Source organism: Hippoglossus stenolepis, chromosome 7 (assembly GCF_022539355.2).
Source record: "Hippoglossus stenolepis isolate QCI-W04-F060 chromosome 7, HSTE1.2, whole genome shotgun sequence".
Taxonomy (NCBI): Eukaryota; Metazoa; Chordata; class Actinopteri; order Pleuronectiformes; family Pleuronectidae; genus Hippoglossus; species Hippoglossus stenolepis.
In genome coordinates this window covers 14028605-14053020 of record NC_061489.1, presented here as the reverse complement: position 1 = coordinate 14053020, position 24416 = coordinate 14028605, and the positions used below count along the sequence as shown (strand labels likewise).

General features: G+C 41.9%; 1 protein-coding gene across 1 annotated transcript in view; it reads right to left on the bottom strand.

The window, feature by feature from the left end:
- tsc22d3 (TSC22 domain family, member 3) overlaps positions 1 to 22435 on the bottom strand; it is a 36344-nt gene extending 13909 nt beyond the window's left edge. The window contains exon 1 of the mRNA XM_035161183.2: positions 21581 to 22435. Coding sequence (XP_035017074.1) covers positions 21581 to 21924 — 344 coding nt within the window. The 5' untranslated portion in view covers positions 21925 to 22435. The remainder of the gene's footprint in view (positions 1 to 21580) is intronic.
- Positions 22436 to 24416: the final 1981 nt, after the last annotated feature.

The following is a 24416-nucleotide window of genomic DNA, read 5'->3' as shown; positions in this document are numbered from 1 at the left end:
TTCCCGTGTACGCAAAGCTTGCTCTGACTCAAACAAGAAATAAAGACACATCAATGATAACAGAAATAACATGCAATTGATCTGCTGCAGGTATATGTATTACATTATATGTATATGTATTACATTAGTAAAACTGGAATGGCACTTGGAGACATACGTCCGCCAAGGCCCTCACACCAGATTGAACACTCTCATAAATGTCAGTCCCCTAAACTTGCTGGATTTTTTTTTAATGTGTTATATATTCTGAAATCATTAGTTTTTGCATAATCCTGCTGACAAACAAACAAACAACTAACAAACAAACAAACAAACAAACAAACAAACAAACAGACAGGGGCAAGACAGTGTAACACCCTCAAAAGGAGCAATGCTTTTAAATTGTATAACATTTATTTTGTACGTTATATCACTTCAATCAAACTGGGAGCTATATACATTCTGTACAGTCGAACATCTATAGGCCAGGGACAACTTCTCCATATGAATGTACTCCTCAGCTCTTTCGGCCAGGGATCTTACCCCCTGCTCGTGTTTGAACTTGAGGCAGCACTATTGAAACCTTGGATTGATCGCCACAGACACAGCATCTGTGCAGTCGGCCATTAAGCTGCGCTGTGTTTATATGTAAATATGCACATAAATTCTGCCGAGCCATACAGTTGCTTTTAAGCCATTCATATGGCACTTTTACTCTCGCTCTAGGGGGGGACGTGATATAACTCAGAGTGCAGCTGTGAAGTGGTGCAACTGGGGAACTCATGTATATTCAGCACCTTGTATAACTCTCCCCACTAAATAACGTCACTTATTAAAACCATTCAACTTTGGAGACCGAAAGAAGCACAAGGGCGATAGGTCTGTGCCGTCCCACAGAGGTACAGTGTGCGAACAGAGAGGAGGGCTGGAGCCTGAGAGAACATCGTGTACACAATGTCTCCTCAGCCTGTCTGCATGGTGAGGATCGCCTACCTACGGCTGACGGGCAGAGACAGAGGAAGAGCAGGCCAGATGCGTGGGCCCCGTTCAACTGTGTCTTAAAAGGAAACATGTTGCGGGTTTAATAAAAGAAAGCCTCAAGAAACGCTAATGAGAAAGTGCAATTATAAGGCGGCTCCATCTCCTTCAAGAGAAACACTGAAGTGTACATCCAGATGTCGGCCACCCGCATTAAAACTGTAAAACAAATATGTTCTGGCTGTAAACGCACACGTTACATCATAATGCTCGCTGCTACATTCGGTAAAGTTAATGAAGAAATGCGTGTTAATCGTGATGCACTTTAAAGAAGAATAAAGTGAGAGCAGTAAATGCAGCCTTGAAGATGCTTAACCTATTATGTTAAATCCCTGATATGGTCTTTAACTGTGTGAATATGCAAAGAATTAAATAAATCACCAAGTTCCTATAATCTCCTTATAGTTATGTTAAAATGTATTATTACATGTTTCTGAAGTAGTAACCACTGCTGTACATCCATGTATGTACTTTCTCAACTTCAGCAATGTTCTATACTGCTGCCCTTCTATACTGCTGCCCTTTCCTCACATGGTATGTGTGAGCGGTATGTAACAGTATATCTCTCACTGTACACATAGACATGTACAAGTCCGATTCCATTGTGGAGATGCCTGTGTGGTTATAAATTAACTAAGAATCCCTCACTCGCCTCCTCTTTGCTGTGCTGTTGAGCTGTGGCTGTAACACGTATGACTTCTAAAAGCTCAGCCTGCCTCCGAAGGACTAAACATGTAAATCAGGCTGTATATATTCATTAGGGTTACATTAGTCACAGTTGTGTCTTAAAACAAGTTTTGTGATTAGTACGGTTAAAATGTTTCCTGCATTTCCAAGGCGATTCAAAATCTGCATCAACCTCAACTAGCGTCTTGTGTTGTTTCTCGTGATTGATATCAGTCCTGCAGGATTTATACTGTAACACAAGCGCGCCATTTCAGGATGTGACTCAGCCAAGGGAAGGATCAGTATCAAAAGCCGCTGTGTGATCCAAATAAACTGGGAACAGAGTGATATCCAGCCCTGGGAGTTGACAGGAACCCCAGCCTATCCTGCCTTCAAAAAGGCCAAAATGCCTCGGTCAGAGATGAAAGTCTTATAAGCTTCACTGATTGGTCATTTGAGAGTTGTTTGTTGTTTTTGTTTGGTCACAGTTCATTTGCAGACGTGCAGCAGGGTCGAGAAGGAAGGAACAGAGAGTTCAGGATATTTGCTGACAAATGCATTACATAGACAATTACATAATAAGTATAAAGCATCTATAATATCGAAGTAACACATTACATTCACCGAGTTTAGAGATGCCTGATGTTTTTTAGGCTACTTTGACCTGTGAGTGTGACTGTGACAAAACAAATGAGGAGAGCTTGTCTTTTCCTAATGGATCCTTCTTGAGAACACCTTTCTGCAAACAGCTGCTGATATATTTTTCAAAACCAAAGGAGGTTTTGAGGTTGGGACAAGTTTCAAGGGGAATAGTTTGTTTGCTGCTTTGAAAATACAAACACATGTTGATGATGGCCATCGAGTTGAATCTTGCATTTAGCATCGACTTCAAACATTTCCATAAAATTTGAGGCTTTTACTGCAGATGATAGTCTGACAGCAAAGTTGAGGTTCAAGCTCTCCACCCAGAAACAAACAGGAAACACTTCCACTTGAAGCGACTTGAACTTGAACTTGGTCTGAGTACACGAGGCAAACTTGCCTTTTGGAGATGTAATTTTCCCGGTCTCCAAGCAGCACAGCCCTAGTTATCTGCCGTACCAGTCGTTGTATAAAGGCCAGGGTAAACAATAACGTTTGCACTGGCAGGCTTCCAGCGTCTCCTCAAGAGGTCCAAAGTTCACTTATGAAACCACAGAGCTCTCTCGTATCTGTTTGGCATCCAAGCGACAGGTACACAATCGCACTGTCATGCAAGTAAAGGTTTGCGTTCAAGCGTGGACGCCAATGCCGTGGATGCAAAAACGACAAACACAGATCAAGGCACGTAGGCACACATTCGCAGAAATTGTCATGCATATATGCAAACAATTTTAGAAGCCACTTACGTATGCAGAAAAGCTCAAACAAACACACACACAAATGCCTTCCAGCAACAAGCACGACACACTGTGTTTTTGTCTCTGTCTGGACGTGTAGAATTACAGTGTTTGGCAGGCGACTGCTCACATTCTTACGACACTGAAATAGAGAGATTATTTATCAACTTTACACCTTTCGTAGGACTGAGCTCTTTTCCATACTGGATTAAAGACACTTTAGACAGAAATGTTCGAAGAGATTTAAAGATTACGCCTGCAAGAGTATGGGATCAAGAAAAAGTGACAAACTCAATTCTAAAATGCCATTCAGTGGCATCAGTCCAAATGAAAACTATTTCAAAACTGCAAGACAAAAGAGCGTGTCGATAATGATGGCTTGGTTTGAGATCTGATGGAAAGAAATCTGAGGCTGACATAAAATTTCTAATCAGATCTGACCTCTGCGCAAGGAGCTGAGCCCTGTGTTGTTTTCAAGATGGACCGATTTTCCATGTATGCGCTGTTTGAGAGCCAGTTAGCTGTCACCTTTTCTTGTGCCCTAATCACAGGAGTTCCTGCAATGATGGAAGAGGTTCTCACCAGCATTGTCATGTCTCGACTTATCAGCACAGCAAGGTGCTGAGGGAGGAGTGTCGGGGAGTTTAAAATGCAATTACTTGTTAGTTAGTAACACAGCATTCAAAAGTGTTCCCTGGATAGCAATCGCAACTAATCAGAGAGGACTAGGAGAAGTCAGGGAGGTGGAACACTCAGGCGTTGCTCTGCAGAGCAGCGATCTGATCCAGGATTGTCTTTGGCTTGGATACTGTAAGAACACAAGAGCAGGCTGCAGCGCATCATGACACAGGAGAAATATGCCAGGCTCAGCTTTGTTGTTCCTGCATGGAAGAGCAAGAATGTGGCATGATGTTTATCAGACACAGCTAGGTGCTATATGCTACATCTATCCTTCAGTCCAGCCAACTGTATTGTTTCAATACGCACAACTAAGTTTCAGTTACCCTGAAGTCCAAATTACAAAACACAATAGCGGTGAAGGTTCCTGCTAAGGTTTGCCACTGAGTGTGTGATGTCTGATGTGTGCGTTTTTTGGAATAGTTGTGTTGTTTTATTTGCCATTGTGCTTTGTGCTTTCTTATTGTCTGGGCCACTGTGCAAAGTGGCTTATTGAATTCACATTTCTGGGAAGACCACTGACCATGTCAAGTAAATACAGCTCAGATCTTGTGTCCTTTCATTATATTGGTTCAGTGTAAGATTTCCATCTATCTCAGTAGATTTTCAAGATGTGAAAACGGTATTATGTAAGCATGTGGTCTCCGTTGTTATTACGGTAAATTAACATATGAATTGTAAAATGAAACTAATGTCTGTTCAGCTGTATGAGCAGTTTTGAGGAACTATTCCAGGATTTGCAGAACTGAAATAAAATCGGGTGTTTCAAAGTTTCCCACACCCAGTGGATAACTCCTGACCTGTATGCACTCACTCACATACACACACCCAGTAGACTGCACGCGATAAGTCAAAAATGCCAACTCATTGTATTTGTTTTCTAGCGTATGTGACTTCTTCAGACCAGTTTAATGACTGTGATGTTCTTTCTTGGTAAAACTATAATTATAGTCCAACCACAAAGGCAGGAGTGTGGCGCCTGCGAGGCAGCTGCCAGTGTTTACTACAAGGATACCCCCCATAAAACCATAACAGCAATAGTATGAGTATATGCCCCTTATTTTTTTCTCGTGTACATTTCATTGATATAATGGCTGATTTGGCTGTGCAACTTCTGTGTCTTGCCTGCCACCTTGTGCACAGTCATTTGTCTGCTCTCTGTGTCATCCGGGGTCTTTTGTTTGTGCGGTCTTGGTTTGCTCCCCCCGCCTCCTCTTCTACTTCTACTCCTTCTTCTTCTCTTTACATGCTGCACGCCTCCTCCTCAAACAGCTATATTGTTCTTCCTGTTTTTTTTTTTGTTTTTTTTTATTCACAGTGTCTCTGAGCAGTAACTCATCTCTGACTGACAGGCTTCGGGACAGCCTAAACCCAGGACTCTTCCCTCAAGGCAAACATCCTGTCTCTGACCTGTCTCACATTCCTTGTTGTCTGGTACGCGCTCGCTTATTTTCGGCACAGGTGTTGCCATTGTGGCGTACATTTTCCTGTGATGGGGGCATGCACGAGGGAGTGAGACTGCGCTCTGTGTATGTAATCATGAAACAGTGTCTGAATGCAAGGTGGGAGGAGTCACAGTGAGAACAACAGCCTTGTGCACAGTGAGTGGTCCCATGTCTGGGCTGTGTTCTGAGTAAAGGTGAACTCCCAGTGATGCCGTCATGCACCTTACTCCATGTTGTGAAAAAATATAAAACAAATAAATAGGAACAAAGCCTCTATTATCTGCTGCAGTGCTGCAAGTATAATTTAGACTGAATTATAGGTGTCTGCTTTTGTGAGACATGACCCACACGTATACGCATATAAATACACATAAGCTTATTTATGATAAATGATCTGCGTTCAGGCACTTTTTGATGCACCCATGGAAGTTAAGGAAGTGTTGCAAGATTATTTCCTTTCACATTGAAATACAGCTAACCACATTTTGAGGCAATACTCTACCACAACATATTTCTTATAATGTCTTGATATCCAAAATAAAAAGTCTCCAAGCCATCAAAGCCCAAATGATCACAATAACAAGAATCCGTGGTATCTGCTTTCATCAGAGCACAGTTCACCGGATACTCTGTGTCTGCGCTCGCCGGCCCCGAGGACAGCCCCTCGCTTTGTATCAAAGACTGAGCAGAGAGCTCACGCCAAAACAGGAAAATGCAAAAATGAGGAAGAGAAAAGAAGAGGAGGAGAGAGAGAGAGAGAGAGAGAGAGAGAGAGACTGGCTGGTTTAAGAGAGGAAGGAGAGGGCTTTCACAGCTGTTGTTAGGCAGTGTTTCCTCTGATAGGAGGTGTTGGCTGTACTCCCAGTTCTTTAAGTAAACTGTCAAAAAAACTTGGTTACCTTGAGACAAGGGGAGGAGCTTGTTGTTGAGCTTGAGAGAACAAAGGTACAATAGAGTTTTAAATGACAATGACGTGAAAATCGAAATGTTGTTTATGGATCATTACCTGTGGTGGATTAGGAAAATGCTGCTGCGCGTGATCTGATAAAACTTAATACAACTTTAAAGGTGAATATTATTGTCTCGAGGAACAATATCAAGGACATAAATGACACTATCATCAAGTATTTGTGTTAGACCTTTAAAAGATAAATAATAGATATGCCAGATCAAACCCCCACCTGTTTCTAAGATGACACATCCTGAAACTTGCTCATTCGGATGTTGTGCAGGAGTAACAGTGCTGACATCTGCAAAACGTGTTAGCCACTTATCATGGGATCAGAATCTGAGTCTGTAATCTGTCCTGCTGCACGTCTCATAGTGTCTGTGACAGCAAGTGCCGGAGGCTGGTTAGACTGTCGAGTGGAAATCTGAATCAAAAATCTGAATTTAACAAACAAAGTTTCCACAGAGTAAATGGGAAAACATGAGAATTACCAGTATAGTAATAAACTAGTAAAGTAAAATGCTAATGCTGAGTGTTTTATTGCATCAAAGTTGACCTGTTGCCATGTTTAGATGATTAAAACTCTGGCTTCATTACATCCCCAACAATAGTTCACTGAATGCATTTTTCTTTTTTAAATGCCTGTAAAACAGATTTGACCTGGTAGTAATTATGGCTTTTTATGAAGAAATATGTGAATTAAAAAGGCAACAAAACAAGACTAAGCAATTAAATCCTTTAATTATTGTATAATACTGTATTCAAATTAAGTTTCATGCCGAGGAATCATATTGATCTGATTCAAACTGTAGATTGGACCACAGCAAATATGATCCCACACACACCAACCACTCTCTCTTTCTCATCACCTCACTGCACAGCTTGCACAGTATGCACTCTCTCACACACAGATACATGCACACTTGCACTTCTTCATAAGTCTTTAAATTGAACTTGCCTTTAAATTAACTTTCCTCCTTTTTTCATAGGAAAGTAAATAAATTTGTATATTTGTTCAATTCATTTTGATCTTTAACACTCCAGCCCATTGCTCATGTTAAAACAAACAAGGTATCTGTTATCTTTTCATTATAAGCTATAAAACAGATACATTTGTAAATTGTTGTTTGGTTATAGATGCACAATAAGTTACCTATCAGATAAATTGGTGTATTGGATAATAATTTGTGCTTTTTCAGTATTCATTAATGAATAAGGATGTAAAACCTTTTCATAGTAGGAGGGTGAAAAGAAAAGTACACCAGTCATGGCTGTTATAAGTTAATTCATTACCTGAAGATACTGTTTCTGCTCGTTTTATAATCTTCAATCCAAAAAGATACACAACTGAAAACGCTTGCAGCAAGTTGACCATCCACATTTAACTATTGTGGTTCCATAAAATGCAAATGTCGGTTAGGAAGCTGAAATGAGAGTGAACACCAGAGACAAGTCCTGGGAGCGACACTGTTTTCAACACAATGGTACAGATGTTATTGAGTCACGGGACGAGTACTGCAATGTCTGACTCTGTTCTAGAAAGCTGATTTGAATATGAAAAGGAGGAAGTGTCCTGCTAGTCTGTAGCTTTTTTTTTCTCTTTTATATCAACCCTCTCACTTGAATAACAATGAGCGACTTTTTTTGTTTGTGTGTTTTTTTAATCAGGGTGTTTTTCTGAATTTCCCAAGAATAGCACCCTTTCCCTCCAGCGGGCATTTGGGAGGTGGCCCATGGATAAAAGGGCACAAGAAATACAGCAAGCTACTTCATCTAACCACTAACTGGAACACATGACAACACATCCCTTCCAATTATGACTGATTCCACTGACAAATTCCCTGAAAAGGCGTTTACTGATCACCAGTGTTTTGCCAACTTGTTGGGTCTGTTTGTTATGTAACCTCTGGTGAGAACAGGCCTCTGTCTTGGAATCGGGATGAAACCTACAGATCATTAATGACTGGAGTGTTGGAACCTTGACTTATCTGTTGCCCATACGCTGCAAATTGGGTTGTGCGATGTTATTGGGGTTTGTTCCATTTTTAGCTTATATAGTTGTCAAATTGCCCCACATATGTTGTAGATTAGCTTTATTGGAGAGATATGTCTTTCCTGCAGCCCCTGTTTGCTAAATAAGAACCAACAGAAGAAAAACAAACCAAACACGTTGTTTCGTAACAGCTTTATTCTGTATGTGCACCGTCAGCCTAGAGTGGAGCAACACGTGAACTATGCTAAACAAGCCCGAGGCTGATGGATCAGTAAACACGTTAGGGTTGAGCAGTGCAAGGGTGTGTGGAAACGACGGATGGAAATGGGAAGAGAGGAAAAGAGTCATGCAGCACACAGATGATTATGATTTCCTGTTAAATTCCTGTAAATGTGAGCCTCCACTTATGGCAGCAAGGAAAAGGATTTAGAATGCGAGCTGCTCCTTCAAACACACTCCCGATTAACAAGGTAGTCTCATTTTAAAAAACATAATTTGTTGTTGCTTTCAATGTTTTTTTCATTTGCTTAGAAACTTTCTCCTCTTCAGTTGTTCGGTTTGACCTTTGCTGAGCACAGAGCTGTTAAGAATAGGTCAACCACCAGGTCAACTATCAGTCTCCCAGCTGAGCTCTTCTTAGCAGAAGTTGCACCTACTGACGCAAAAAAAAAAAAAACCTTCTGGACCCCGACTGACTTTTTCACTGTCGGCTCACAAGCACTGAAAGGTTGAGACTTGGAGTGTTACATACATTTCCCTCTTTCCTCTCTCTCCCTCTCTCTCCCTCTGCCAGAATACTGCAGGCTCCACTTCCACTTTATAACACCTTTCATTCAGGCCAGTAAGAAATAGGTCTTTGTTTGCAGCCCCCTGACAGACTTGTGTCCGAGTTGTTGATGGTAGTCTGGATGGAATTAGGTTGTTGGGTTTTTTTGGTACTCGATTTTGGAAGAACAAATGAGGAAAGGGAGGGAGAGGACATTTTCAGCATTTGTCAACATTCCTCCCGGACTCGTACACTTTCTTGGCAGTGACCTCGCTGCTTCCTCAGCCCAGCATCAGCGCCGCATGTGTTTCTTTGCTGCAAAAGCATCTACATTATTTCGGGTGGCTGTTGTTTAGCTCAATCCCAGACTGTGTAAACACACCACAGCATGCGAACATAACGACGTGTCCGTGAGTCACTCTGCTCCATGACAGCATACTGGAAGGAATGCAGACGGAGGTCATTTAATTTCACTGGTGCTAATTGTGATGGCACAGTGAGATGGCTGGGGAGAGAGAGGCATAATGCCCCCATCAGATTCGACCACCGCGGGCTGCCCCGTTGGTACGACTGCCTCTTGTAAACACAGTGACACAAAGGCACAAGTTAGGCCTTGGACAGGACACATCTTGTTATTTTTGTTCATTTGCTAGAGCCTCCCACTGTCTCTCAGCTGGGCAATGACCAGGAACAATCACAGACTCACTGAAACTTAGCACAAGCATTTATTTTTCTTTCGTCTGCCATAAAGTTATCCAGAGAAAAAGTGCCTGGCAGGACAGGTCCAAGTTTTCCTTCCACCGCTGCTGTTGCCTGCCAGTGGAACCAATCTGGTCCTGAGCCCTGCAAGCTTCTGCTTTTAGTTTCTGTGGAAGTCAGATTTAGGAGAACTGTATGCATAATAAAACGCTGATATAATCAGCTTTATCTTTTCATGATCCTTGACTCACTGCAATTACTTTATTGTTATCATGGAGGAAAAATTTACATTTGAAGGTTTTCTTCTTCTTTGCTGGTCTCTAAGGTTCCGCTTATCCGTGCTCAGGTTGTGGAAGTAGCCGACCAAGTGGGGTATCCCTAGACGTCCCTCTCCCCAGCCACCTCCCAATATAATCCCTCCAGCGAATTCTGGGTCTACCTCAGTCCTGGCTGTGTGAGCCCAGTAAAGGAGGCCTCCTGATTAGATGCACGAACCACCTCAAATGTTCCCTTTCTACATGTAGGAGCAGCAAGTCTACCCTGCGCTCTGTATGTCTGAACTGCTCACCCTATCTCTAAGGCTGATCCCAGCAACCTGACGGAGAAAACTTAATTTTGTCTGATTCAGCTTGCGACCGTAGGTGAGGGTTGAAACGCAATCAACCAGTAAGTCAAGAGTCAAGCTGAATGGTTCTTTCTTTCAGCTTCTGCCTTTTTTCTTTCTCATTGTCTGCTTTTCTTTTTTTCACACAGAGCCTGCCTCCATTACTGCAGGGACATTGAAAGCCAATGAGAGTTTGGAAACTTGGAAGCCCCAGTAACAAACAGGAAACCGTACAGTCAAAGTTTGATTATAGTTCATGGGGATGTGCCAGTCATTTAACCTTTTTAGAGAATGTATACTGTAAACGTTAACTCAGGATGGCAGTTATATGACATTCAGTTTTCTGCCAACCTCTGCTTTTGCCTTTTGGGGGAAAAAATGCTTTCTTGATTTAGCAATGAAGTTTATTGCATACCACAATTCATCTGGTGCAACAAACGCGTTGCACCAAAGCAAGAGCAGGTTGCCCAACATGTCTCCCACTCAGTTTCCCAGCTTGAACGTTGAAGTCTCTCGCTCGCTTGTTTTTTCTTATCCTGTCTTATCCTGTTGTGCAAAGGCCCGATTTAATGATGCAATTACAGATGACAGCACAACACAAAGGTTCCCAGAGTTGGGGTGGGTGTTATAAGGGTGTTTTTCAAGATTATGCAAATATGTTTTTAACTGACCTAAATGTTAAATGCCACTCAGATACTGTGGAGTAACTTACCAGTGTGATTGTGTAATGGTAGGTAGACGCCACTGACTCCGGTATTAATCTATTTATACATGTATTGATGTTGCTTAACTGTGTTTGACATGAACTCTCTGACCCAAACTGTTTCCTATTTTGCTTTTAATACCAACCTCATTGCCATTTGTCCAGTCGCATGGCAGGAAAGTCATGCTCGGAAAAACGCTGAGACTCAAAAATCACACATCCATACCAAACTTGTTTAGTAGTGAATAAGAAAAGTTAAATAAGAAAAAGTGTGTTGTCAGACTGCAGATGACCACAGGTCATGTGACTGGTCGCGGTGCTTTCCTGTGTTCTCGAAAGCGTGATCTCATGACCTGCAGACGTTCTGAGAGCTAACTTTCCCAGTGACTCTTTTTCATTTCTCAGTAATGGGCCGTGGCAAAATCCGTTGCTAAAGTGTTTTCTAATACTGATCGCCATGTCGTGCAGAGTACAAGACATGTTGAGAGTGTTTGTGTAAGAGCGTGTGTGTGTGTGTGTGTGTGTGTGTGTGTGTGTGTGTGTGTGTGTGTGTTCTTTGGATGAAGGTTTGTGGACACATTTGCATGTGATTTGAGCTGAGGCAAGGTGTGTTCTGAAGTGCATCCTAATTTCCCTGATTTTTTTAGTTTTGTTACTCTTTCTTGTGTGTGTGTTTGTGTGGGTGTATGTGTGCATGATGTACCCAACCTGTGTGTGAATAATGCCCAGGCTAATGATAGGCTTGGCTGAGACCCACTCCACAAAAGCAGTGTCTGGCTGTGTTGTGCTTCAGACTATTGTGGTGAGAAAGAAAAAAAAGATTCAGTGTGGGATAACTGCGCTCGGGATTATGAAACAGTCGTCCAGGGAGAAACAGATGGAAAAAGCCTCGGACTGAATTTGAAATGAATCGTGGGTGTGCCAGTCCTTTTGGAGGATGCTGCCAGGCAAAGAAAAGTTACATATCCACCAGAATTCCAGTTTTTTTGATTCATGCTCTTTCAATTTGGACACAAAAACACAGTCAAGCTTTGACACAGTCAGTTGCTAAATTTACTTTATCCCCATGGATCTGCAGAAAAATAGATTTTGTTTCTACATCTCAGCCAAACTTGAACTTGGCCTTCAGTCGCAGGCTGAGTTACCACACTCTCACTCATCATGCAGTCAGAGAAAGAGCGGGGATCCCATGGTAATGAAAATAGGACTGGATGACATTTTTATTGCTCTCCAGCCGGCAGCTCGTACCGCTCAGCCAGGGGTGGTGCAAGTATAATCACAGCATCATTTCAGCTTCCCTTCATCCAGACCATGAACTCTAGACAACACACATACTTTCCATTATCTGACTAACACTGTAATACAGCATGTTGTTATGTGCAAACTGCACATAACGGAAATCACATTTGATGGAAATAGCAAACTAGCGTACATCAACCCAAATATCTCTAATATCAAGTGTCATGCAAGCGGTATGACTGTCTAATGTCTATTTAAAGAGTGTAATTATAATACATAGACTGTTTGATATTTAATTACTCACAGTCGCATCCAGGGCTTTGTTTGTGTGTGCGTGTGTGTGTACGTGTGAGTGATGGCAAGTGTTGACAGGCTGCCTTATTATCTAAATAGGCGCCATAGCCATGGTCCAAACAGATAAGGCAGTGAGCGTGAGCCTTGGTCAGTCCAACCCCCCTTATATAAGTCCAACTGCTGCCAACTAGAACAAGTGAGGTGAAGAGCTGGAGAAAGAGAGCATGAAGAAAGAGAGGGAATACAAAAACGAGGATAAAGAAAAGGGAGGATAGATGTTGCAAATATAAGAGGAAAGGCCAAAGAGACTTGCATAAACAAGAAGCATGAAAGGATTTTAATGTATGGGTGGTGCTACTTCTTTCTTTTGAAGTATTTGTTGAATCATTTTTGTAAGAACGCTTCCTTCCTTTTCTTGTTGAAATATTTCCCAATTTGTGCGTTCCACACCCTTCTTAAAGGTGACTGTGTTGGGTGGAGAACCATGTAATTACTATGATTTGATATTTATTCTTCTTATTTATTCTGGCTTGTTTTAGGACAGCTTCACCGTTTCAAATTGGTGTTTAGAGGCTGAACCCCGCAGGCTTTAGTACTCTAGTACTCTGTGAACATTTTGCTCCATGATGACAACACTAAAAAAATTATGATTCAGGGCCATAGCAAAGCAATCCTGACATAGTTATAAAGCAATGAGAGAATTGATTTCAGATTTTATTTTCACTTTCAGTTAATTACTTTAGTTTTTTCTTTACTACCAAATAATTAGAATTTCAAAGTCTGTTATATTTATTATTTCTTCTTTTTTTTTCATAGAAATAGTTATCAATGACATCTAAGTGACTTTTCTTCCCATTACAAGCAGTTGTAATGTTGAACACATATTCCTCTTTCATCTAATATGTTTTTTTGTTCAAAATAAGGGAGTGACATACAATATGAATTAAAGTTAATTAAAGAAGCTGGGCGTGGTCAATCCCGTCTTATGTCTCACAAAGACTTTTTCCGACAAACTCTGATCTCGAGGATTTGATTCAGATGACAACCTTGACATGTTACTTATACGTGTCTAATCCACCTCTGGAACATACTGTATGTCCACTGTCTGTCACACAGGACAAAAGAGCTTAGCTGGATTCTGCTGTGGTGATGTGTCAACAACAACATAATGCTGTGGGTCACCTTTACCTCACCTACTGTGTGTGTCTTCATGTTTGTGTGTGAGTGTTTGTGTTGCCAAGGAGCATGTATCTTGTCTTCCAGGCAGACAGACAGACTTTACTAATCCCAGGGCCTTGGGGCTGTCATTAAATAAGATTGTATGATTAAAAGATTAAGAGAATTATATATATAAAAAAATAAAATGTAAATAGATTTGCTATTAAGGCTGTGATGGAGTCTTTCCAGCTAAACCTTAAAGAATGATAATTTTGTTAAATTTTTTCAATATTACCAACAATTCCCATTAAAAGACCAAAAATGAGGATCAATCAGTCCATCTTTTATATGCAGACTATAAAACTCTTTGTTGAAAACATACTGTATACTATTCTTTTTACGTGTTTCGTTCCCTGTTCTCTCTTCCCATTTCAAACTTGTGCTTTCTTACCAAATAAGATGAAAATGCCCCAAAACATAAAAAAGGCTAAAATAATTTCAAGGTTTTAAAGTTTTGAAGATTAAATAGTGAATTTTCAGGGAGTATTTCTAGTTATAAGCTGCAAGTGACTATTTTCTGTCATCAGGTGTATATGATCATCTCAAAATAAAGAAGTGCCCGTGTTCTTTATTATGTCGGCCAGTGCAAAGGTGTACTTCACTGCATGGTATGTATGTCATGAAGTTGTTGGACGAGTGAACTTGTAACCACACTTGTGATGATAAAGACTGAACATAACGTAATTGTATCAGCTGCAGTACAGGGTGTGTCTGTAGACGTCTGTCTGCTGGAGTCGGTGGATATAATGGCATTCATTGTGTGCGTCTGTGTGTGTGTTTGTCAGTTAAATGTGTGTGATTGTTAGCTAAAAGTATGCACCATCAACCGCTTAGACAGCAGAGACGGTTGAGCCAATAGAAGAGCTCTAAAAGGTACCACATACAGTGACTTTCATGCACATCTACACACACACATAGCACTTGCACACAGACCATTCAAATGAGTCTCCAGGCAAACTTCGGGCATAGCACCAAGGGCAACCCATTCACATGGTCACAACACAACAAGGCAGTAACTCAAGAGGTCCATTAAAAAGCCATTATTGTACATCCCTCTTTAAATTGGTCCCACAGTGATGAAAATCAGGCACCGGACTCATTTGCGGTGTAAAATCACCAAACATATACCGGCACCTGTTAGAAAACCCAATGTTTTTTCAACCCTGTTAATGAATCTCTCGCTCTCCGACTGTCTCCTTTCAACACTGAAGTGGTCGAAGTCTGGCTGTTGAGGAAACCCATAAAAACAGCCGTAAAACAAACACTTTTCCTGGCTTTTTACATCCTCCCGCAGCTAAAGAATCACTTCCTTTAGCCGCACAAAGACATCTGCCGTCCAGCTATATCTTAGAGTCCGACTACAAGTGTCAACACCGCACTATTTTTGGCAGCTCCTGTCTATGTTTCGTCTTTGGGCCAGCCTCCTGTCTGGCTGTTTGTCTACCCCGGACTCTCTCTCTCCCTCTCTCTGGCCTGACATTGCTCAGACCTCGCCTCCGTGCCCTTTGTTTGTCAGGGATTGGCTCGGTAAGACTCGCCTGGCCATGGATCTGTTCCTCCACCCCGACATCCTTCCCCTCGCCTTCTCCCAACTAATCCCCCGACTTTTGTTTACATCCGTCCTCCCCCTGCCACCTGCAACCCGTGTAGTTATGTAACTCTCCTCAAACTTCTGTAGGACACGTAGTATTTTCTTTTGACAAGAGACACGCAATTACACTGTTTAATTCAGCTGCGGGAAAAAAAAAAAAATGGATGAAAAAAATGTAATTGGATACAGGTTCTGTCGTCGGCAGGGATGTGTCTGACATTTTCAAAGCTTTCATGTGGGCAGACAACTGGGAGAGACCACCACAGCAAAAGTTTCAAACTCAGCACATTTATTCCACCTCATAATGAATTGTGTTGTATAAGTGTAGGACTTAAGATCGCACTTTTCTCTCCTGTGAATTTCTTTGTAGCAGTGGAAGGGATGAGACATTTGAATTTCAGCACTGTTGCATTAGTCAGATTCACTCCGATCCCAATGCATGTTACAGCCTGTAGCAGCCTTCGTATAATAATACAGGAACAATACTGCTGTAATTGTGCTGTATGTTTGTGGTATGCTGTTTTTTTCCCATTCTTTAGAATTGGTCCGGAAAATCTTACAGAAGTTAAAGAACACAGAGGAAACAGTGTTTAGTTGACTTTATCCTACATCTTTACATTCCTGACTGATTTATCTGCTTCTATTGTGACACAATGTTATCTGTATAAGTCAGTATACACCCAGGGTTGGTGGTGGGAGGAACAGCCAGATGTTATTTACCCACAGTTTTTGCAAGTCCAGATGTGATTCAGCACCTTTGTTTCTCCTCTCTCCCTCCCACGTGTTTTTTTTCCGCCACTTTTCAACAGGAAAATCTCGAAAGCATTTAAACACAACAAAACACCCAGAGGCAGGGTGCACTATTCTCTCTGAGTGAGTCCTCCCTGTGTGTGTTGCCTTTGTGATGAGTCTGCTATGCAAATCACAAGCCGTCAGTGTCTGGGCAGATAGGACTGCTCTGCTTTGACTGATAGATCATGTTATCAGGTGCATCATACATGTAAATTAACTTAACCGGTCAATCTCCAGGAATATTCAATGTATTTTGTTATATTTTATTCTTCTATGCTGCAGATAATTCGTCCACTGTCATGTACTGATGCTTAAATGGGAAACTGACTTTGTTTTAGAGCCGACACAACGGAGAAGTTTTGAAATGATGCTGTAGACACTTGCTAATTGGGTCTTTTCAGTCCCGGCGAAGCCTTCGTTGATTTATCAGGCGCTGATGACCTCCCCCAGAAGAAAATACTGGTAAGTGAACCAACATGGATAATCAATTACAGGCATATTGCTGACCCTGTTGTTTTTGCTAATGATACAACTGCTCATATGCGTAGGAAACAAGCTAAATCATTCCAGCAATCTTCGATAGATCCCGTGTGCTGCAACGTCTTCAGCCCTACATTGGGTGAACGTGAGTGGTCACTTGATCATTTACAGGTGTGGTAGTATAGACAGGGATTAATACTGATACAGAGCCCAATTGCTTGTGTGGACAGTGGTCGTGTTAGTTTGAAATGAAAACACTTAGTAGTGTGGATATCGGCCTAATCTGACATTGAATACTTCCCTGAGTTAGAAAAAAATCCTTTGATAGTCACAGTTTTAAGGATTATTTGTTTGGATTTCAGGATGTTGTAAATGGCCGGTATTTATATAGATCTTTCTAGTCTTGATGACCACTCAAAACACCTTTTTCTATAAGGAGCAATTCAATGTTCAGTATTTTGCCCAAGGACATTTTGTACACATGGCAGAGACACTTTCCATAACCTTTCCACACTGGATCACTAAACATAGGTCTCCACTCAGAAAAAACATGGATATATAGTGGCAAAGCTACTTTGCGGTTTACATTTGGATCACAAAGAGGAGCTTTAGAAACCAGTGGGGTCTCTGACCCAGCTGGAGTCTGTCTCCACTCAATCCTGGGAGGGCCGAGGCCTTGTTCAGTAGTTAACTGGGCCATAGCCAAAGGCCAGTGGTCATCTCATTCCAAAGTCAGACCTTTAACATTGTAATGACGCCCATGGTTGCCAGAGCAGAAGTGTCAGAAGGGCAAACATTCAAGTCAGAGCAGCAAATTGAACTTCGTCTGAGAGCAGATTTTTCTTTGGGAGAGAATGACTGTAGCTTTTAACGTTTTTTGATCGCCAACAACTCCTGCTTACTTCAATCGATTTTATCCATTCAAAAATATAAACGTTTCGCTCGTTCAGGACATGTTTACTTTTCTTTTTTTCATTTTCCAACTCCTCATACTTTTTGACATATTCAGCTTTTTCTCAATTTTGGGGATTTTATAATTGGTGTCTGCGGGATGCTTCGAGAGTGGTGACATCATACGAGGACCTGGTGACATCATCACATGCATTTGATCTTGGCAGTGTGTCAACATCACTTCTTGAATTTGAGCAACTCAGCATTCACACCATATTTTCAGCAGGGATCGCATTATCTAGTATTGGCACTTTAATAGATGGGTCATTATGGTCTCATCTATAAAAATGGAGTTCTGTCAGATGAAGTGTGCAAACTCCTGCTCAGCTCTGTCGCGTCTTTGACACTTTGTTACATCTTCTGTGCCACCGCTGGTCTTGATGTTCTTTCTCTTTTGTGTTTTGACTGACCGACTGTGATAAATGTTAATGTGTCATCGCTGCAGGCTTTTCACCCCTCTTGACCATGCCATGTGATGGAGTTTAGTAGCTGCTAAGTGCTGAGTGACTGCCTGGGGTGAAGGTGTGCCACAGTGCCTCTCTCGTTCCAGCCAAGTGTAGCCCCTCTAAGCCTCACAGGAAATCAGCACATTTCCCTCTGGTCTTATCCTGTGGAAATCACAGATCCCATCCCTCTCTGGTCCCTGGCTCTACCTCAAACGGGACGAATTCTCCTCTCAGCACATTTCTGTGACCCTTGAATCATTTACATAACACGTTCGCTGCCACTGCTTCATACTGATGTTCAACCAGTCCGAGTCTATATGTGTGGACGTTTACTCGGGCAATGCTAAACACTTTATTCTGTTAACAAGTGTCAAATGAGAGTGATGGCTTCTGGGTAGAATGACCACCCATGTTGAGGTCACAGTAAATAAGTTCGGCAGGGCTTTCATCAGAAGCTGGGCCCTCCTGAAGTGAGCACTTGAAAAATGCATGAACTTCTGCAGACCTCAGCTCAGCAAGGCAGCTTTCTCGTCCCAACTGCTGGGATTAGACTGTGAGTACATTGAATGAATGAGTGCATTTGTGTTTCTGCTGGAAAAACCCACATGGGTACACATTTGAAATCAATGTTTTAATCCTGCGAGAAAGCCCCTGCATGAACGCCACATGATCCGTGTGTGTGATTCCCCCTCCGAAGAAGGGAAAGTTCAGGAACAAAGTGTTCTGGCTAAAGACTCTGTTTGTCAGGCAAACAGTTGGCACAGACAGGTGCGCAGCCACTCTGGCCAATGGCACGAGTGAGCACATTGAGTCTGAGCCAGAAACGGCAGAAATATTGGCACTTCTAACATTATTTTCCTCACCCCCTGGGACATGTGAGCTCTGTGACTAATTCAATCATCTACACTGGAGATACTTTTCACATAAACAGACAAGATGAAAACTTTGAACACTGAATTGTTTGCTAATAAAAGCATTCTAAGAATATTCTACAAAACTGTACAACCATGAAACCCTTGGTTAGTGAAGAAGAACTGAATCAGAGCAGTTCATAAAAGCTTCAAACAAGGCCCTGCCAGCGGTCATTAATAAAGGTAGGACACTGTAATCACTGAATGCAGGGAATAATAAATCATCTTAGCACATCCAGTAAGTTTGAGAACAATTCATATGCACTAAGAAAAAGTTTTGTTTGAGAAGCTCTATTTGTTCTCTCTCTCAAAGGTCGTGCCAGTTGGAGCTGCTGGTCCTGAACTCAGAGTTTCTTCACCGGTTGTTCTTCATCCAACAGAATCATAACGACACGCCCTCGCTATCATAAATAAATCAAGAGCAGATTGTTCCTCCGTTGAATAATGCAGCTCCGATCAGCAAGAACAATATCAGCTAAAACGGTGTCAAATTAATGAGCATTGAAACAGCTGTTATGTAACTTCAACAGACAGAAAAATAAAGACAGTGTGTGGACGCTCTGCAAATATCTCTTTCAGTTTGTCAGGTGTTAGAACAATAAAAAAAAAACTGTTGCTCTTTCCAATCCGTCTGAGAGTTTGGCACTGATTCACTTTTTACAGACAAAAGCCACCAAATCAAGTTAAACCATCACTTGCTGTGCACCATAAAATGTGTTTACTCCTATTGACTGTAGTCAAGCAGAAACTATCAATACCTCAGGCGATAAGAAGAGTCTTAAATAGCCCGTAGCACATAACAAGTTAATACGGGTTAAAATTTAACTGACTTGGCAATTCTTGGGTAGCCTGGGTGTGATAAAATGCTGATAATACGTCTTAGCCAGAGAACATTATGATATGATATCATCAGCAAATAACTGAGTCCTTGATAACAAGCACCATATATATGTTCACCAGGTACATTTTATCAGGGTAGACATTAATCTGACAAGGAGGGAAAGTGGTTTTACCTGCGATGTGTTAATTCATGTCACTTAGAATGAAAAATATTCTCAAGCATTCACACACCAGAGGGGGACTTGTGTTGGAAAGTTTTTAAGTTGATATAGTGTTAATGAATAAATTAACATATAGGAAATTCAATTATTTTATATTATTCTAACATAGTTTCCTGATATTCTCTCTTTTCTTTTTTTTTACTTGAAATATAATAGGACAATAACTTAGTTGTACAACTTCATACAGCTTCAGTTTGGGTGTAGACACCAGTCAGTTGATTTGAATGTACAGTGACTTCAAGAAAACAGCCTGTTGACAAAAAAACAACGTACGTTTGAGGGCAAAGGTCAACTTTTATCAAGATTCCTTTTGTACATCATAAAAAACTTTTATTACCTGATTATCTGACTAATGTTATCCTACATGTCATATGTACAGTTTGTCTGACACATATGTCATGATCCTTTAACACATATCTCTGTTTTACGGACTCAAGTGAGGACAGCTCCAGAATATATGACATTCAAAGGTGGCCACGATAACAGTTTTGTGTTGTTGCAGGGCTTTCTGACGTTTTTCCCGGCACATCTCCACATTTTACTGCTCCGATAACCGCACACACGCCATGTGTAATGACAGCTTCTCCGCTGGCTCGGGTTCAGGAGTTCAGCGACAGTCAAAAAACCTAACCCTAACTGTTGCCGACTGGAAGGATGGTAACTGTTAATTTGAGGGCTGAAGTCATTTGACGGCAGCTGCCAAACAAACCATCACAGTGCCAACAACTTTGTAGCAGGATATTCTCTTCCTCGCAAAACAGTGCGAAGTGAGCTGCCAAACACCAATTTATAAACACTGTTTGGTGGAGACTGAGAGGGAGTTGGGCCCATTTTAATTGACCTCTAACAATAAAAGATCGTTTTAATTGAATCAATATGACAATAACCTGTTGTTTTAGATTAAGGTTTGCTCTTGTTTACCTCTGTTCTCTGGCATGTTTTTCTACTATTGTGTTGTTTTGAAATAAAGACCCTTTGATAATGTTTCACTTCTACTTTGAAACTGAATCTAGGAACAACATCTCCTTCTTAGAGTTAAAAATACGTCTTAAGCTATTAGTCATCCTTGAAGTGATTAGCATCGCTCAAAGCAAAACACATTATAATGTTAATACAGTTCCGCACATGGACATATCGTGTTATGTCGGGTTATGTAACGTGTAAGATATGCTGCGTGACAGACATGGATGTTGGAGACACCGTGAGCAGCATAAATGTTTGTGCATTGTGGTATGTTCTGGATGCATATTCCAACTAATTTTTAATTAAATAATAGTAAGGAAAACACAAGTTAAACGAAACCTGACCTGATCTATGTTTAAATCAATTTATGTTGCTGCAAACTTTCTTGTGGTGGAAGTTATAGATGTGCTTTTACACAGTAATATCGGAAAGCCTCTTTCTGGCCTATACTTAATCCATATCAGTAAAAATTTATGTCAGCCTTTTTAGATGAAGGGCTAATCCAAGAAACCAGATTAGTCACCGAAACCGTCTGCTTCATTGAAGCAAAATATCTGCAACACGATGCTTAATATGTGCAGTTCCATAAGAGGTGAGGTGGATTTTGAACTGAATTTCCCAAACAGAAGTGAAGACTAACTTTCAGCTGATACATACTAAAAACAGACCTTTTAAATTGAGTTGTTGCCTTATCAGATAAGCACGTACGGTCGGATAAGAGAACACCAGACGTACCTGTGAAAGAAGAGCAGTATGGACAGCATGGTCTGGTCAATGTTGCTGTTGCAGATCCCCTCGTTGAGAAGGAAGCATGGGTCCCTAACCACCGACTCCAGGGAGTCCTGCCTCATGATGTTGTTCAGCTTGTCTGTGTTCAGGTTCTGGTACACCAGCTGGTTGCGGAGCTGGCGGAAGTGAGTGACACTGGGGCTTGTGGGGCTTCCTGGCAGGGCCCCCGTGGTGCCCTGGAGGCCCTGAGCCGGACCGCCGGACATGGAGTCATCGCAGCCGTTGGCCAGGTCCAGGCAGCAACTGCAGCAGTCCAGGCCAATGGGCGAGAGGCAGTCATCCTCTGACATCTTGGAGGACAGGCGGATGGAAGGGAAGGACGTCCAGGTGTAGGAGAGCAGACGCTGGATGACACAGACTGAGGTGTATGTGAAAAACAAAGTGAAAGTCAGTATCAGGCTGTGCTCTTCAGCTCGGGCAGAGAGACTGGCAGGCAGCCTGGGCCGGTTTACAGTGAACTGTCCTGTCCCCACTTCACGGCCTGGAGGGCTAAATGCAGGTTGAGTTCCTCCCTGAGAAGTGCAGTCACGCTGGGCCACTCTGCTTGCTTCTATCCCTGAGTTTCCCCTCCTGTGGCTCTGCTGCGTTTAGCCTTTTGTCCGGGGCTGACGCTGCTGCAAGTGTTGCTACTGTGGAAGGAGAAAAAGTGAACGCCCCACACAAACACACACACACACACACTCACACACATACACACTCACACCGATTCAGCAGGAGTGCGCTTGAAAGCAAAACCCAGAAGCTGCTTGCTGCTTATCACTTTTTTTCCCCTGCACTTTTTTTTCTTTGGTTGGCGTGCATAGAGACGGAGGGAGGGAGCAAACAGGGACAGAGGGAGGGAGCTGAGGGTGGGGAAACCATGTGATTGGTAAGAAAGCATCGCTGGCTCATGTACTGGGCCCTCCTCTTTTGCTTTTCAGCTAAGCAGTGCAGGCATTAGAGGGAGGGAAATACAGAGGGAGGGAGAGAAGCATCTGAGCATGCTTATAACATGTGTACTTCTGTCAGCTCCACCCTGCAGGGCTGACAGCACAAGGAGTGGCCGAGTGAGGGCGGCTGCTGCAACACACACAAGGCAACCATGCCTGTCGCGATGATTTGAGAAGAGATGAAAATACAAAAAATATTTCCAGGAGATGTTCAAGTTCAAGGAAAACAGTTTTGAATCTATTTTTCCTGCCTTTATTTAATGAGGAAGCAGCAGAGTAGCAGTTGTCACATATATTTCAAGCCTAGAAATGGATTGTAAATAGGTGTACAGATTTTATTCTACCTCAACCAAAGAAGTTGTGTTTTCACCAGGAGAATTTCAAGGACCTTTGGGGGCCCAAGGGGAAAAGGGACAAGGAAGGGCCCCTCATTGAAGCAAAACAACCCCCAGTCCCTCCCAAACACATACCACATATAATTCAATTACAATTTATAAATCTTAACAATGATCTTAATAATAGTAAAATTGTAAAGTGCCACTTTGTGGTTGGAGATTTACAAGTGTGATTTCACTGTCTGATCCTTTCTGTAGGTTGTTTGCATGTTTTCTCCATCACATGGATCTTCACTGGTGTTCTTGTTTTCTTCCATAGTACAAATGTGTAGTTTCATTGAAAAAGAAACTCTAAAAGACCCCTGTCTCAGAGAAGGATGTGAATGCAAATGGTCTCTATGTCCAGTGATAGACAGACCGTATGTCCTGGGTGCACCACACCTTTCACACAGAGTGAGCTGGATGCTCTCCAGCCACAGTTAAGCATATCATAATATAATAAAAAGCCATAGATAGGTCGGGCAGAGCAAAAATATTGTTTTAATTTACCACATGATGGTAATGACGTCCATTCAAATAAATAATGCACAGTGGTGGCATTAGTTTCCAATCTGCATGTGTGCGCTTGAGAGGTTTGTTTGCAAGTGGGAGTAAAAACCATTATACAGGTCACTTGCATAGTAAACATAAACATATTTATGTTTGCCTTCTCTGTTATCTAAGTATGTTGAAAGCTGAGTTGTTTGTCTGTGGCTGTTGTTGGGAGTCCCCGGTGGCAACGTCGTCTGCCAGACATATCTTATCAGGCCTCCCCCTGTGCTGGTTTACAATTTTGTCAGTTTGTACCCAGACAGTTTGTGATTGGGCAAGAGCGTCCTTCGCTATTTGCCTTCGAGACGTGTGTTTCACAAGCGCTGGTGGGATAATGTCATGATAGACATATACAAAAGGCTCCAGGAGGAACGAGCTGCTGATGCTCTGACCTCGGTCGCTGACCAACAAGTGTACAGCACGGTGTATGCAGATGGTCGGTCACGCAAGAGCACAACAACAAGATAATTACAAATAGCATGTCTCACTCTGAGGCATGCTGCTGTGTCTGCTGCAGTAAAGAAATGTCACACCACGCATTGTTGGGCAGCAGTGGGATCAATTAAGCAGAGAAAATGACTGACTATTGCTTTATTGAGTGTGTAATGATATCCTCGGGCAGCCGGGCTGTTACACTTTGGTTTGGTGGAGGGATGGGACTGAGGAATGTTTCGGGTAGAGGCTGCCCTCTAGTGGGCAACTGTTGTTATAGTCATTGATACGACAAGTAAAAATGTAGTACACTCCTGGAGCTCCACACTTTAAATACTTATCTTAAAAAAAACACTCATTGTCATAGGTGACATTGGTCTAGTTTATCACTGAAACATAGTGTCATGCTTAAGTCTAAACTGATAAGACGTTTAATAATATATCTGTGGTTTAGATTTTTCTCTTGTTGAATCACCAGGTTAAAGGCTGTAGATT